This window comes from Hyperolius riggenbachi, chromosome 10 (assembly GCF_040937935.1).
Source record: "Hyperolius riggenbachi isolate aHypRig1 chromosome 10, aHypRig1.pri, whole genome shotgun sequence".
In the NCBI taxonomy this organism is placed as follows: Eukaryota; Metazoa; Chordata; class Amphibia; order Anura; family Hyperoliidae; genus Hyperolius; species Hyperolius riggenbachi.
The window spans coordinates 258,066,064-258,082,879 of NC_090655.1; the positions used below are offsets into that span (position 1 = coordinate 258,066,064).

The 16,816-nt window shown below is 47.1% G+C and overlaps 1 protein-coding gene across 1 annotated transcript in view; it reads right to left on the reverse strand.

Moving 5' to 3' along the window:
• Positions 1-16,816, reverse strand: part of LOC137537127 (uncharacterized) — a 627,974-nt gene that overhangs the window by 89,443 nt on the left and 521,715 nt on the right. The window contains 2 exon segments of the mRNA XM_068259259.1: positions 5,810-6,764; positions 7,841-7,975. Of these exon segments, the coding sequence (XP_068115360.1) occupies positions 5,810-6,764; positions 7,841-7,975 (1,090 nt within the window).

Below are 16,816 nucleotides of genomic sequence, written 5' to 3' on the forward strand. Positions count from 1 at the left end.
TTTATGCTATGTTGATTTTTATTGTATTTTATGAGGTACTGGATTCAAAACTTTTTGGAACATCACTACTGCTGATTCGTTGGGTGGTATGCCCATGCTTTAGTCTCTGTTGGGCAGCTCTAGTGATTGGTGCAGCGATCTGTACACACTGCTGGTTATTGCAGCTATGAGAGTGTCACTCCCTCCTGGTCAGAGTCTCTGTTGGGCAGCTCTAGTGATTTGTGCAGCAATCTGTACACACTGCTGGTTATTGCAGCTATGAGGGTGTCACTCCCTCCTGGTCAGAGTCTCTGTTGGGCAGCTCTAGTGATTTGTGCAGCAATCTGTACACATTGCTGGTTATTGCAGCTATGAGGGAGTCACTCCCTCCTGGTCAGAGTCTCTGTTGGGCAGCTCTAGTGATTTGTGCAGCAATCTGTACACACTGCTGGTGATTGCAGCTATGAGGGTGTCACTCCCTCCTGGTCAGAGTCTCTGTTGGGCAGCTCTAGTGATTTGTGCAGCAATCTGTACACACTGCTGGTTATTGCTGCTATGAGGGTGTCACTCCCTCCTGGTCAGAGTCTCTTTTGGGCAGCTCTAGTGATTTGTGCAGCGATCTGTACACACTGCGGGTTATTGCAGCTATGAGGGTGTCACTCCCTCCTGGTCAGAGTCTCTATTGGGCAGCTCTAGTGATTTGTGCAGTGATCTGTACACACTGCTGGTTATTGCAGCTATGAGGGTGTCACTTCCTCCTGGTCAGAGTCTCTGTTGGGGAGCTCTAGTGATTTGTGCAGCAATCTGTACACACTGCTGGTTATTGCAGCTATGAGGGTGTCACTTCCTCCTGGTCAGAGTCTCTGTTGGGGAGCTCTAGTGATTTGTGCAGCAATCTGTACACACTGCTAGTTATTGCAGCTATGAGGGTGTCACTCCCTCCTGGTCAGTCTGTTGGGCAGCTCTAGTGATTTGTGCAGCAATCTGTACACACTGCTGGTTATTGCAGCTATGAGGGTGTCACTCCCTCCTGGTCAGAGTCTCTGTTGGGCAGCTCTAGTGATTTGTGCAGCAATCTGTACACATTGCTGGTTATTGCAGCTATGAGGGAGTCACTCCCTCCTGGTCAGAGTCTCTGTTGGGCAGCTCTAGTGATTTGTGCAGCAATCTGTACACACTGCTGGTGATTGCAGCTATGAGGGTGTCACTCCCTCCTGGTCAGAGTCTCTTTTGGGCAGCTCTAGTGATTTGTGCAGCGATCTGTACACACTGCGGGTTATTGCAGCTATGAGGGTGTCACTCCCTCCTGGTCAGAGTCTCTATTGGGCAGCTCTAGTGATTTGTGCAGTGATCTGTACACTGCTGGTTATTGCAGCTATGAGGGTGTCACTTCCTCCTGGTCAGAGTCTCTGTTGGGCAGCTCCAGTGATTTGTGCAGCAATCTGTACACACTGCTGGTTATTGCAGCTATGAGGGTGTCACTTCCTCCTGGTCAGAGTCTCTGTTGGGGAGCTCTAGTGATTTGTGCAGCAATCTGTACACACTGCTAGTTATTGCAGCTATGAGGGTGTCACTCCCTCCTGGTCAGTCTGTTGGGCAGCTCTAGTGATTTGTGCAGCAATCTGTACACACTGCTGGTTATTGCAGCTATGAGGGTGTCACTTCCTCCTGGTCAGAGTCTCTGTTGGGGAGCTCTAGTGATTTGTGCAGCAATCTGTACACACTGCTGGTTATTGCAGCTATGAGGGTGTCACTTCCTCCTGGTCAGAGTCTCTGTTGGGGAGCTCTAGTGATTTGTGCAGCAATCTGTACACACTGCTAGTTATTGCAGCTATGAGGGTGTCACTCCCTCCTGGTCAGTCTGTTGGGCAGCTCTAGTGATTTGTGCAGCAATCTGTACACACTGCTGGTTATTGCAGCTATGAGGGCGTCACTCCTCCTGGTCAGAGTCTCTGTTGGGCAGCTCTAGTGATTTGTGCAGCAATCTGTACACACTGCTGGTTATTGCAGCTATGAGGGTGTCACTCCCTCCCCCCTGGTCAGAGTCTCTTTTGGGCAGTTCTAGTGATGTGTGCAGCAATCTGTACACACTGCTGGTTATTGCAGCTATGAGGGCGTCACTCCTCCTGGTCAGAGTCTCTGTTGGGCAGCTCTAGTGATTTGTGCAGCAATCTGTACACACTGCTGGTTATTTCAGCTATGAGGGTGTCACTGCCTCCTGGTCACAGTCCCTGTTGGGCAGCTCTAGTGATTTGTGCAGCGATCTGTACACACTGCTGGTTATTGCAGCTATGAGGGTGTCACTCCCTCCTGGTCAGAGTCTCTGTTGGGCAGCTCTAGTGATTTGTGCAGCGATCTGTACACAGTGCTGGTTATTGCAGCTATGAGGGTGTCACTCCCTCCTGGTCAGAGTCTTTGTTGGGCGGCTCTAGTGATTTGTGCAGCAATCTGTACACACTGCTGGTTATTGCTGCTATGAGGGTGTCACTCCCTCCTGGTCAGAGTCTCTGTTGGGCAGCTCTAGTGATTTGTGCAGAGATCTGTACACACTGCTGGTTATTGCAGCTATGAGGGTGTCACTCCCTCCTGGTCAGAGTCTCTTTTGGGCAGCTCTAGTGATTTGTGCAGCGATCTGTACACACTGCGGGTTATTGCAGCTATGAGGGTGTCACTCCCTCCTGGTCAGAGTCTCTATTGGGCAGCTCTAGTGATTTGTGCAGTGATCTGTACACACTGCTGGTTATTGCAGCTATGAGGGTGTCACTTCCTCCTGGTCAGAGTTTCTGTTGGGCAGCTCCAGTGATTTGTGCAGCAATCTGTACACACTGCTGGTTATTGCAGCTATGAGGGTGTCACTTCCTCCTGGTCAGAGTCTCTGTTGGGGAGCTCTAGTGATTTGTGCAGCAATCTGTACACACTGCTAGTTATTGCAGCTATGAGGGTGTCACTCCCTCCTGGTCAGTCTGTTGGGCAGCTCTAGTGATTTGTGCAGCAATCTGTACACACTGCTGGTTATTGCAGCTATGAGGGTGTCACTTCCTCCTGGTCAGAGTCTCTGTTGGGGAGCTCTAGTGATTTGTGCAGCAATCTGTACACACTGCTGGTTATTGCAGCTATGAGGGTGTCACTTCCTCCTGGTCAGAGTCTCTGTTGGGGAGCTCTAGTGATTTGTGCAGCAATCTGTACACACTGCTAGTTATTGCAGCTATGAGGGTGTCACTCCCTCCTGGTCAGTCTGTTGGGCAGCTCTAGTGATTTGTGCAGCAATCTGTACACATTGCTGGTTATTGCAGCTATGAGGGCGTCACTCCTCCTGGTCAGAGTCTCTGTTGGGCAGCTCTAGTGATTTGTGCAGCAATCTGTACACACTGCTGGTTATTGCAGCTATGAGGGTGTCACTCCCTCCCCCCTGGTCAGAGTCTCTGTTGGGCAGTTCTAGTGATTTGTGCAGCAATCTGTACACACTGCTGGTTATTGCAGCTATGAGGGCGTCACTCCTCCTGGTCAGAGTCTCTGTTGGGCAGCTCTAGTGATTTGTGCAGCAATCTGTACACACTGCTGGTTATTTCAGCTATGAGGGTGTCACTGCCTCCTGGTCACAGTCCCTGTTGGGCAGCTCTAGTGATTTGTGCAGCGATCTGTACACACTGCTGGTTATTGCAGCTATGAGGGTGTCACTCCCTCCTGGTCAGAGTCTCTGTTGGGCAGCTCTAGTGATTTGTGCAGCAATCTGTACACAGTGCTGGTTATTGCAGCTATGAGGGTGTCACTCCCTCCTGGTCAGACTCTCTGTTGTGCAGCTCTAGTGATTTGTGCAGCAATCTGTACACACTGCTGGTTATTGCAGCTATGAGGGTGTCACTCCCTCATGGTCAGAGTCTCTGTTGGGCAGGTCTAGTGATTTGTGCAGCGATCTGTACACACTGCTGGTTACTGCAGCTATGAGGGTGTCACTCCCCCCTGGTCAGAGTCTCTGTTGGGCATCTGGCCGACACCAACAAAGCTAAACACAAAAAATTCCTCCAGCTGTTCTATAGGATTCTATACCATGAATAAGCTGCTGATGTCTTACACCTCAGTGTTTCTGGATGTGTGTCTGGATTGTCAGAGAAATGAAAGAATAGTCAGGGCCAGGACAAGATTCTCCAGGATCAGAAGCAGAGATTCCAAAGTACCCTGCCTTCCCCCAATGAAGTAGTAGACATATCCCCTCAGCATACGTAAATAAATTCCCCCATAGGGATCCAGCTTCCCCCAGTGTAGATTCCCTCTCCAGGACAGGTAGCCAGATTCACTCCTTAATACAGGTTGCTTGATTCCCACCCCCAAATAAGTAGCCAGATTCATCCCCCAATATAGACAGTCAGCTCTAAAGCCCCCCCCCCCCCCCCCCCGTATAGGAAAACTGATGCCTCCTATTTAGCTAACCTAATGCCCTCCCCCAGTATAGGCAGCCACTTCCTCCACCCTCCTAGTACAGGTAGCCTGATCCCAATTCCCCAGTATAGAGTCAGCTTCTGCCCCTCACGTATAGGTAGCCTGAGGGACAGAAGGAGACACGGTGGAGAACTGAAGAAGGCACAATGGGGGACAGAAAACAGGCACAAAGGTGGATATAAGATTTAACAGTGAGACAGAAGGAGGCACAGTGGGACAGAGGGATGCACACGGGGGCAGAAAGAGGCAAAGGGGGAAAGAAGGAGGCAAAGGGTGCAGAAGGAGTCACACGAGGGACAGAAGGAAGCACAGTGGGACAGAGGTAGGTATAGAGGGATGTTTGATTGGAGCAGATGTGGCACAGGGGGACTGAAGGAGGCACAAGGAGACAGAAGAAGTCACACAGGGAGACAGAAGAAGGGGGCACAGTGGGACATAGGTAGGCACAGAGGGATGCACAGGGAAACTGAAGGAGGTACAAAAGGGGCAGAAGGAGGCACAATGCGGGACAGAAGAAGGTACAGTGGAACAGAGGGATGCACAAGGTGGCAGAGGTGGCACAGGGGGACACAAGGAGTCACACAGGGAGACAGAAGGAGGAGGCACAGTGGGACACAGATAAACACAGAGGGATGCACAGGGAAACTGAAGGAGGCACACAGAAACAGAAGGAGGCACAAAAGGGGCAGAAGGAGGCACAATGCAGGACAGAAGAAGGTATAGTGGAACAGATGGATGCACAGGGGGGCAGAGGGGGACAGAAGGAGGCACAAAGGGGGACAAAAGGAGGCATGGGGGATAGAGGGATACATAGGGCAGAGGTGAAACATTGAATTAAAGGAAGCACAAGGGGGCAGAAGGAAACACAAAGGGGAATAGAAGGAGACACAGGGGCACAGAGGGATGCACAGGGGGATGATGGAGGAAACGTGGCACATAGAAACACAGTGGAAGCTGCCTGCAACTTACACTATCCGTACCTTGTACTGTCTGCTCTCCAGGGATCGGCGATGCTGCTGCTCCTCATGACACCGAATTTTGTGCTGCTGCACACGCACAGCAGAAGCAGGTGATTAAACACCTGTAGGGAGGAGGTGTGGCTTCATTGGGGCATGGCTTTGTTTGACAGTGGCGATAAATCCAGGGTGTGGCGCCCCCCAGGACGTGGCAAGGAATGCCTTTGGTCAAAAATGGCCCTGCTTGGCCTAGTTGTTTAAGTAGAGGGACTTTTTAGCTACTTTTCACATCAGCTGCCCCTCCCACCATATATCACTCACATTTTTACAGCCCCTCCCCCACTTACTGGCTTCATGTGATCTATACTGTGTCCAGCAGGGACATGTTTCTTATTCTGCTTAATAGGTATTTTCAATCTCTAATTTTTATCACTTACCAGTGTTCATTCCTGTAATAATGTCTTCCTCCTTAGATGCTCTCATCATGTCACCCTCCTCCATAGACTGCTGATCACTCCTCACGTACGTCTCTTCTTCTTCCTCTTTACTTGTCCTCATCATGTCACCCTCCTCCATAGACTGCTGATCACTCCTCACATATGTCTCTTCTTCTTCCTCTTTACTTGTCACCATCATGCCACCCTCCTCCATAGACTGCTGATCACTCTTCACATATGTCTCTTCTTCTTCCTCTTTACTTGTCCTCATCTTGTCACCCTCCTCCATAGACTGCTGATCACTCCTCACATATGTCTCTTCTTCTTCCTCTTTACTTGTCCTCATCATGTCACCCTCCTCCATAGACTGCTGATCACTCCTCACATATGTCTCTTCTTCTTCCTCTTTACTTGTCCTCATCATGTCACCCTCCTCCATAGACTGCTGATCACTCCTCACATATGTCTCTTCTTCTTCCTCCTTATGTGTCCTCATCATGTCACCCTCCTCCATACACTGCTGATCACCCCTCACATATGTCTCTTCTTCTTCCTCTTTACTTGTCCTCATCATGTCACCCTCCTCCACAGACTGCTGATCACTCCTCACATACGTCTCTTCTTCTTCCTCTTTATATGCCCTCATCATGACACCCTCCTCCATAGACTGCTGATCACTCCTCACATACGTCTCTTCTTCTTCCTCTTTATATGCCTTCATCATGACACCCTCCTCCATAGACTGCTGATCACCCCTCAAATATGCCTTTTCTTCTTCCTCTTTATGTGTCTTCATGCCACCTTCCTCCATAGACTGCTGATCACTCCTCACATACGTCTCTTCTTCTTTCTCTTTATTTGCCTCCATCATGTCACCCTTCTTCATAGACTGCTGATCACTCTTCACATAGGTCTCTACTCTCCATTTCATTAGAGTCTTTACCTGTTTTCTACCCTGAGTGCACAAAATAAAAGATAATTTAAACACAGATAAGAACATATGCAAAGTAAAAAATGAAACAAATTTTGGGGTCTCAAAAAACCCTCATCATGGCATTCTTGTAGGGGTCCTTCTATATACTGCCACTCCTCCATGGAGAAACAGACATTGACATCCTGACACTTTACAGCAGTGGTAGGGAACCAGATGTGGCTCTTTTGATGGCTACATCAGGCTCATAGACAAATCAGTAGGGGTTGATTAACTAAGCTACACTGCTCAAGTAAAATTTTCAAAGCTCCACCCTGGACCCTGGCAGGTCCAGTGACTTTTTAGGACGAGATCCCTGCACTTTGATTGGCCCAATAGGCTGCCAGTCACTTGACAGGCAGCCTATTGGGCCAAAGTGCAGGGATCACGTCCTACAAAGTGAGCCAACCCCTACGTCACCTAGCTAAAAGGCGTTGTTCACATTGCGTTCGCCTCGCGGGTCCGTCCGTGGTGGGTTTTATTTCTGCGGTTTCCAGCGATTTTCTGCGTGTTCGCTCGTTTTTGGGGGCGTTTTTGTAAGCGCTTTTGCAGAGCGCTTCCGTCTTTTGATCCGTAAAAAAATAAATACAATGTATTTTTTTTTTTTAAACGGTCACGCAAACGGTTGCCAAATTGATTTTGTGAGCGTTTTGCGTAAACAAACCGCTCTGATATGAACTATCTCATAGAGAATCATTGCACAAGACCTCAGTCTGTATGTCTCCTGTCTGGCTCTCGGGGAAATTCCTGATGTTGCTGAAACCCAAGAAAAGCTGAAGACGTGTCTGACACTTCCGCTGCCCGGAGGATCAACTGTGTACCCATCGCCATGGCAACAGGGATGTGAGCCCTCTGCTGCGCATGTGCACTGTCCCAGTTTGAAATATTTGGTATGGCTCTCACAGGAATACATTTTTAAATATGTGGCATTTATGGCTCTTTTAGCAAAAAGGTTCCTGATCCCTGCTTTACAGGAACCTGACATACTCAGGGATACAGTCACCATCAGACACACCTCTTGTGTTACTGGATAATGTCCCATAATTCCCAGCACTGCTCACCTCTCCTGTTAGCAGCTCCATCATCTTCCTGGTGATCTCCAGAATCTTCTGCTTGTTGTGTCCCTCAGATATCAGGGAGTGAGGTGGAGGCACCGCGATGGTCACATGATCACCAGACTTCAATGGGGGAAAACTCTGTATGGAGAGACCAACAATAATGTTACATGACCTCCCAGAATCCTCCTCATCTCTCCAGTCAGCTGTGTGTTTTATTAATAGACCACACTTAATAGAGAATTTGTGTGCATCAAACCAAGTAACACCTGACAAATCTGGCTTTGCAAATTTAGCCTAATTGGCTATTCACGAGACATAGCTCATGCAAATATCCATTTGTTTTCGCTTGCCAAAGTTTGCAGGGTTAAAACCAATACCGCAAAGCGGTTGCCCTGCTGGAATTAGTTCATGCTGCATTAGCACTATACAGGAGCACCACGGGGAGGCTTCCCAATGCCCCCATACAACCGGGGGGACCGTGGGGTCCCAGGCGCTCTCACTGCCTGGGAACCACAGCGGCACCCCGGAGGGGGAGGCTGGGAGGTGCAGGCGACCCTCCCAAGCGTGGCCAGCGCCGGGAAGAGCCGCCCGCACCTGCCTCCCAAAATTTAAAAACAGGCACTTACCTTAACATCCATTGCGTTCTGCAACATGAGCACGACTTGGGCGCTCCTGGATAGTGCTAATGTAGAATGAACTAATTCCTGCAGGGCGACCGCTTTGCGGTATTGATTTTCTGACCCTGCATAGTTTGGCATGCGAAAGCAAATGCATATTTGCATGAGCATTGCCTCATGAATAGCCAATTAGGCCAGGTTTGCAAAGCCAGACTTGCTAGGGTTAAAACTTGGTGTTTGAGCACGCATACATTTTCTCAAGGTAAGCATTTTTTGCAGTTTGTATCCTTTGGAGGCAGGTGGTGGATGGCTTGCTCTGGTGGTGTGAGCCCTGGAGTAAATTGCCTGCGCCTGTCCTCCTCCCCCCCTTCCCCCTCTGGAGTGTTGTATGTGAGCCAGTCCTGAGCTCTAAAGCTTGGGGTGACCCATGCTTCACTTCTTTCTCATGTGGTGCCTCCAAGTTAATGCGCATGTAGCAGAACGCATTGGACGTTAAGGTAAGTGCCTGTTTTTAATATTGGGAGATTGGTGCGGACGGCTCTCCCCGGTGCTGGCCACACTTGGGGGAGGGGGGGTCGCCTGCACCACCCAGCCTCCCCCTCCGGGGTGCCGCTGTGGTTCCCAGGCAGTGAGAGCGCCTGGGACCCCACGGTCCCCCCGGTTGTATGGGGGCATTGGGAAGCCTCCTCGTGGCGCTCCTGGATAGTGCTAATGTAGCATGAACTAATTCCCACAGGACGACCGCTTTGCGGTATTGGTTTTCTGACCCTGCATAGTTTGGCATGCGAAAGCAAATGCATATTTGCATAAGCATTGCCTCATGAATAGCCAATTAGGCCAGATTTGCAAAGCCAGACTTGCTAGGGTTAAAACTTGGTGTTTGAGCACGCATACATTTTCTCAACGTAAGCACGTTTTATTAATAGAGATAAGTATTATGTCATGTGACCTCCCAGAATGCTCCTTACCTCTCCAGTGAGCAGGCAGATGATCTCCAGGGTGAGGTTTAATATCCTCTCAGTCATGTCCTCATCCATCCTCACTGATGTGGTCCTTTAGAGAATGTAGCTGCCCTTCGATAGAGAATAAAGTGACTTGTTACTTGTGGGTCTTGACGTGCAATCTCCTCTATCCAAGCGCATATAGTGTAAGAATTAAACTGTTGTCTGAGTGAAATGAGGACCGAGCCTACAGCCCAGCAAGCAGGCAAGGGGACAATGATTCAAATAAAGCAAATGATTTAAAGAATACAAATATTAGAATATAAAACCTTAAAAAGAATAACAGAGTGTTATATACAGTGGCTTGCAAAAGTATTCGGCCCCCTTGAAGTTTTCCACATTTTGTCACATTACTGCCACAAATATGAATCAATTTTATTGGAATTCCTCGTGAAAGGCCAATACAAAGTGGTGTACACGTGAGAAGTGGAACGAAAATATTACAATTCCCAACATTTGTTTTACAAATAAATAACTGCAAAGTGGGGTGTGCATAATTATTCAGCCCCCTGAGTCAATACTTTGTAGAACCACCTTTTGCTACAATTACAGCTGCCAGTCTTTTAGGGTATGTCTCTACCAGCTTTGCACATCTAGAGATTGAAATCCTTGCCCATTCTTCTTTGCAAAACAGCTCCAGCTCAGTCAGATTAAATGGACAGCGTTTGTGAACAGCAGTTTTCAGATCTTGCCACAGATTCTCGATTGGATTTAGATCTGGACTTTGACTGGGCCATTCTAACACATGGATATGTTTTGTTTAAAACCATTCCATTGTTGCCTTGGCTTTATGTTTAGGGTCATTGTCCTGCTGGAATGTGAACCTCCGCCCCAGTCTCAAGTCTTTTGCAGACTCCAAGAGGTTTTCTTCCAAGTTTGCCCTGTATTTGGCTCCATCCATCTTCCCATCAACTCTGACCAGCTTCCCTGTCCCTGCTGAAGAGAAGCACCCCCAGAGCATGATGCTGCCACCCCCATATTTGACAGTGGGGATGGTGTGTTGAGAGTGATGTGTAGTGTTAGTTTTCCGCCACACATAGCGTTTTGCATTTTGGCCAAAAAGTTCCATTTTGGTCTCATCTGACCAGAGCACCTTCTTCCACATGGTTGCTGTGTCCCCCACATGGCTTGTGGCAAACTGCAAATGGGATTTCCTATGCTTTTCTGTTCACAATGGCTTTCTTCTTGCCACTCTTCCATAAAGTCCAACATTGTGCAGTGCACGACTAATAGTTGTCCTATTGACAGATTTACTCACCCGAGCGGTAGATCTCTGCAGCTCGTCCAGAGTAACCATGGGCCCCTTGACTGCATTTCTGATCAGCGCTCTCCTTGTTCGGCCTGTGAGTTTAGGTGGATGGCCTTGTCTTGGTAGGTTTACAGTTGTGCCATACTCCTTCCATTTCTGAATGGTCGCTTGAACAGTGCTTGGTGGGATGTTCAAGGCTTTGGAAATCTTTTTCTAGCCTAAGCCTGCTTTAAATTTCTCAATAACTTTATCCCTGACCTGTCTGGTGTGTTCTTTGAACTTCATGGTGTTGTTGCTCCCAATATTCTCATTATAGACAACCTCTGAGGCCGCCACAGAGCAGCTGTATTTGTACTGACATTAGATTACACACAGGTGCACTCTATTTAGTCATTAGCACTCATCAGGCAATGTCTATGGGCAATTGACTGCACTCAGACCAAAGGGGGCTGAATAATTACGCACACCCCACTTTGCAGTTATTTATTTGTAAAAAAATGTTTGGAATCACGTATGATTTTCGTTCCACTTCGCACATGTACACCACTTTGTATTGGTCTTTCATGTGGAATTCCAATAAAATTGATTCATGTTTGTGGAAATAATGAGACAAAATGTGGAAAACTTCAAGGGGGCCGAATACTTTTGCAAGCCACTGTACATTTTTATACCAGCAAGACTGCTGGGAGATTTTTTTTCCCTCAGCTAGAAAGGAACCAATCAGGAGCCAGGAACGTCTCTGCAGGGTGAGGGAAGATGGCCGCGGCAGACAGGACTTCTACATTCCGGGGCTTTGTTCAGTTTTTTTTTTAAACTTTCCTTTCTCTGCATAAATCATTAGATTCATTTGTTTGCTACTCGTCTATATACTTTTTACATAATTTAATGTTTCAGGCACAGCAAAATTGGTTCCAGCGCTCGTTGTGAGTGGTGGTAGTCTATGGGGAATAGCGCTGGGTCCCATAAAGTAGATGAGCGCCCTAAGCCTCAATGTGAATGTATGTGAGTAATGAGATTGTTCGTTACACATATCACATATGACCAACTGAACAATAAGAATGAGGGTACTTTGTTACTAGTTATATACAGTATTTGCAATTTATGCATAATGCAAGTTGCATGCAAATTTATGAATAATGCAAGTTGTATGCAACGTTAGTAATAATAACATTACTATAGCACTTTTCTCCAATAGGAGAATATATAATATATGAATAATATATATAATGCAAGCTGTGTGCACCAGGGACTGAGAGCAATGGGGTAGGAGGTGGCACCCGACCAGAAAGCAGTAACAAGTAATTGATACGTGGGATGGAAGGTCTCGCTTACCGAGAAAGGTTAGATAAACTGGGTTTATTTAGTCTAGAGAAAAGACGCCTTAGAGGGGATCTAATTAACATGTATAAATACATCAGAGGGCAATATAATAGCTTGGCGGATGAGCTTTTTGTCCCTAGGCCTTCTCAAAGGACTAGAGGACATGATCTGCGCATGGGGGAAAACGTTTCAGCCATTTATTTAGGAAAGGGTTCTTTACAGTAAGAGTGATTAAGATGTGTAATGCATCGCCACAGGAAGTAGTTATGGAAACTCTATACCTGCATTTAAAGGGGGCTTAGATGCTTTCCTTGCGTTGAAAGACATCCATGGCTACAATTACTAGGTAATGCCTAATGATGTTGATCCAGGGATTTTATCTGATTGCCATCTGGAGTCGGGAAGGAATTTTGTTCCCTTTTGGGGCTAATTGCTAATTGGACCATGCCTTGTAGGGGTTTTTTCGCCTTCCTCTGGAAAATAACTATGTAACTATGTAAGGGGGGGGGGGGGGGGGGGGCACTAGAAGACCAGAGAGGGAAAGCTATATGGGTGCACAGAGGGTAAGCTATAGAGAATGTTTGGGTCAACTGAAGGATGGAGCTACGTATAGACAGTTGAGAATTGATCCCACAGATAGTTACATGAAAAAGTTAAAAGATTTTTAGAAAGAGTCAGTTGAACTGGGTTATCATCAGTCACTCTTCTGCTAATAGATTAATACCAAAGAATCCTAGACGACCTGTCTGCTACTGTATCCTGAAAGTTCACAAGACATTTCTGGGCTAAGTATCTCCTATTTTTTGCACTACTCCACTTTATGTGCTTTTTCCTATGGGCTGCTCCTTTGCCTCAATTTTTTACCAGGCATCTTATCACTATTAATACTGTACAGTATATCTGGATAGCAAATGTGCACTTTATTTTTTTATATATGTGATATTTATTCATGTGTTTATTTTTTAGTTCTCATTGCACAGGTGTTGTTTATTGGTCCTGCATCACATTAGGTTGTATACTGAACCCGGGTTCTCCCCCTGTTGGGCTCAATATTGAGCATACTGTGGGGTTTTATATCTGACAGCAGCATTGTGTTATTATACAATATATTGCATTTTGAGTGATTGTTTCATATGCAGCAGGGATCATGTTGGAATATTTGCTTGGTTTTCAAATGGTTTTATTTTTTTATTGAATCCTTAATATTGTGATTATTATTATACCTAATGTTGAATAAAGATTTTTGTTATACTTTTTCAAATTTTGCTGTGGGAGGTGCTATTTTTAAGGGCTTTCTTCCTCTACCACATAATTGCTCTTGTTTTAAATCCTAGCACACACAGTTATTTGGTTGAGGTGTTACAGACACTTTTCAGAAACTATCTGAAAGTTCACAAGAAGGCTAAATGTCCACCAGGTCAAAAAATCTGAGCAGGTATAGGTTCTGTGTTTAAGGCTCTAGCCCAGTTTTTGGATTATAAACTATGTCCTCTAGTGGAGGCCCTTCCATCATTTGTTTTGGATACGACGGGTGTTCTCAACCTGCTTTCAAGTCCTACCCAGCAGGAAACTTACTTATTTGCCAGTATTGATGTGACCTCTCTCTATAGTCGAATTCGACATGATGAAGGCCTTGAAGCTCGGGGTCAGGGATATTGATGACATTTTGATAGTACAGTCTGGAGAGAGGTCTGAATTTACAAATTGAATTGAGCAGCTAAATAGGAACAATATCAACTTGAACGTAACATCGAAATGGGAAGGTGGCTCTGGAGCTCTTGGATCTTCTGATTAAAGTTGAAAACAATATGGTGGTCACTAGGGTTGCAACGGTATGAAATTCCACACTATGGTAACCATCTGAAAAAATAACGCGGTATGACGGTATTATACAATTGATCGGACCCGTCCCCCTCTTACATTAAATAATGTGCCCCCACCCCAGTGTAGGGTGTCCCACTCCCTCGGCATACATATGATTAAGCCACCAGGAGATTTGGGGGGTCGGGTAAAACTGTAAAAAGGCTCACCCTGCTCCTGCAAAAGTCCTGGTGACATTAGAGATAGGTGTAGCCAGTAATAGGTGGCCGCAGCATAGGTAACCAGGTATAGGTGTAGCCAGTAGAAGGTGGCCGCAGCATAGGTAACCAGGGATAGGTGTAGCCAGTAGTAGGTGGCTGCAGCATAGGTAGCCAGGGATAGGTGTAGCCAGTAGTAGGTGGCTGCAGTATAGGTAGCCAGGGATAGGTGTAGCCAGTAGTAGGTGGCGGTAGCATAGGTAGCCAGGGATAGGTGTAGTCAGTGGTAGGTGGCGCAGCATAGGTAGCCAGGGATAGGTGTAGCCAGTAGTCGGTGGCCACAGCATAGGTAGCCAGGGATATGTGTAGTCAGTAATAGGTGGCCGCAGGATAGGTAGCCAGGGATAGGTGTAGCCAGTAGTCGGTGGCCACAGCATAGGTAGCCAGGGATATGTGTAGCCAGTAGTAGGTGGCCGCAGCATAGGTAGCCAGGGATAGGTGTAGCCAGTAGTAGGTGGCCGCAGCATAGGAAGCCAGGGATAGGTGTAGCCAGTAGTAGGTGGCTGCAGTATAGAGAGCCGGGGGGGGGGGGGATGCAGGGGGAGGTTGGTGCAAATACTCACTTGCTGGTGGGTCCTGCAAGCATGTACTGGCTTAATTCTTCTTCCAGATCTTGCGTTTCACCTTCTTGTAACAAGAACGCAAGAACAGGAAGGAGGAAGAAGCCAGTACATGCGTGCAGGACCCGCCGGAAAGTGAGTATTTATCCCCACCATTTTTTGTGTGCCCGCCACTGCGTCGCATCCCTGCCGCTACGTTGACCCGCCCTTCCCCCCCATACTGAAAACCGGTAAAACGTGATTGTGCATGGTATGATTACCATGCACAATCAAACTGCGGTATACAGTCATACCGGTATACCGTGGCAACCCTAGTGATCACAGAGACATATAGAAATGATAAAGCATCAGATATGGTACTCCATGCTAAAATTACCATCCTGAGAAATTAAAAGACTAATTTGACTATTGAGAAAGGAAAACAGCAAATGTTGGAAGTAAAGCAGATATTTAGTAAATGAGGTTCTGAAGAGGTTGTTCTAAACAGGTCTGTGGTAAAGGCATCAAGCAGAGATAGAAGTAATCTGTTGGCTCCTAAAGTGAAAAAGGAGGTTTCTTTATGCATTTCCTGCATTCACCGATGAGTGAGACTATTAAGGGTGCAATTGGGGATTATTAAGAACAGACCCCTCTGTTCAGGATCTGGACAGAAGATTGATGGAAATGGAAAGCAGATAGATAATTCTTCTGGAAATGGAGGGCCGACGGGGTTCAAGGACAGGGTCAAATTTGGAGTATTTCTATAAGAAGTTTAATTTGTGTATTATTTACTGGTGCCACTCTGTCGTTGCGCAAGGGGAGGCCCCCTGTACCCAGGAATACTCATTTTACGGTTGTTTTCTGTATCAGTGTTTTTTGCGGGGTTTTTGTTTTTTATAGTGTAGCCTTTCCCACGTATCTAGTTGTGCTTTCAGGGTTTCCATTTTTGGCAAATGATCGTGGCAGGTTGAGATTTGGAGTATCTGAATCTCTTCCCTTAATAGTATTAACTACCCTCTACCATAAAGCACTTTATTTCTTCCCTTCTCTTGTCAGTCAGCTCTGTTATGTAAGGCCGGTATGACATAGAAACTTCTTTGTATCGTCATAATAAATCCCCCCCCCCCCTCCCCCTGCTCGCCCATACTGTCTGTACTAATCCCCCCCACCACCACCACCACCACCACTGCTCCCACCCACACACACCATGTGCAAATCCCAATGAGCATACATCTGCTATTATGTAACATATTAAGAATCACAAAATTACCTCTACCAACAACGTGATCTCTCCACTTTCTGTCAATTCTTGTTCTGCCGATACATCACTTCCTCTCTTTGGCTTCATTTCTTCCTAGTTTTGCGTTCCACCTGGGAGAGGAAAGTTCGCCATCTTGTGGGGAATAGGCTAACTGCAACCTCAGTTTGTGGAATCACCTGCACTCAGCCATCTAATGCAACTATTACAGTAGAGTCTCATTTATCAAGAAGAACAGGCATCAAATATAATAGTAACCTCCCCCAGAGGTGGGTGCACAGCGCAAATCACTAACAAATTGTCTGGGCCGCGGTCTTCCTCACTCCTGCATGACTCAGATGCGCCATGCGTCCTGATGTGGGTCAAATGACACCCGATCTGATTGCAGTAAGGCTGGACTTTGCTAGGCATAGCCCCACCCACCTAGCTGAGTAAAATCCTGTGATGCACTCCTTGGTTCTTTTGCTGAATTCCATCTACCGAAATACGGCGACAGGACACCAGCCACCAAACAATACTCTGGATTATTCAGCTCAAAGTCTTTATTGCTTATTGGAATCCAGACACAGTATTTTGAACTTTCAGATTCTACCTCATTTCTCCTCTCTCAGTGTACCAGAGACGTTTCACGTTTCATGTAGCAGCTTTTATACTTCCCAGGGGCTCCCTCCAGCCTCATGCTGGCCATGGGCTCCATTGCCATCCTCCTGGTCTCCTCCATTCCTCCGCTGTGTCCCCCTGCATATTCCCCAGTCACAGCCAGTTGTGGTTCACCACGCATGCACGACCCACCAGCATGCCCCTGTCACGCTCCCGTTCCCAGGAGCAATCTGCGCCAACGGAGTTAGCATTGCGAAGGCGCAGAATGGCCCGGACCATGGGAACACAACAGAGGAGCCCAGGAGGACTACGATGGA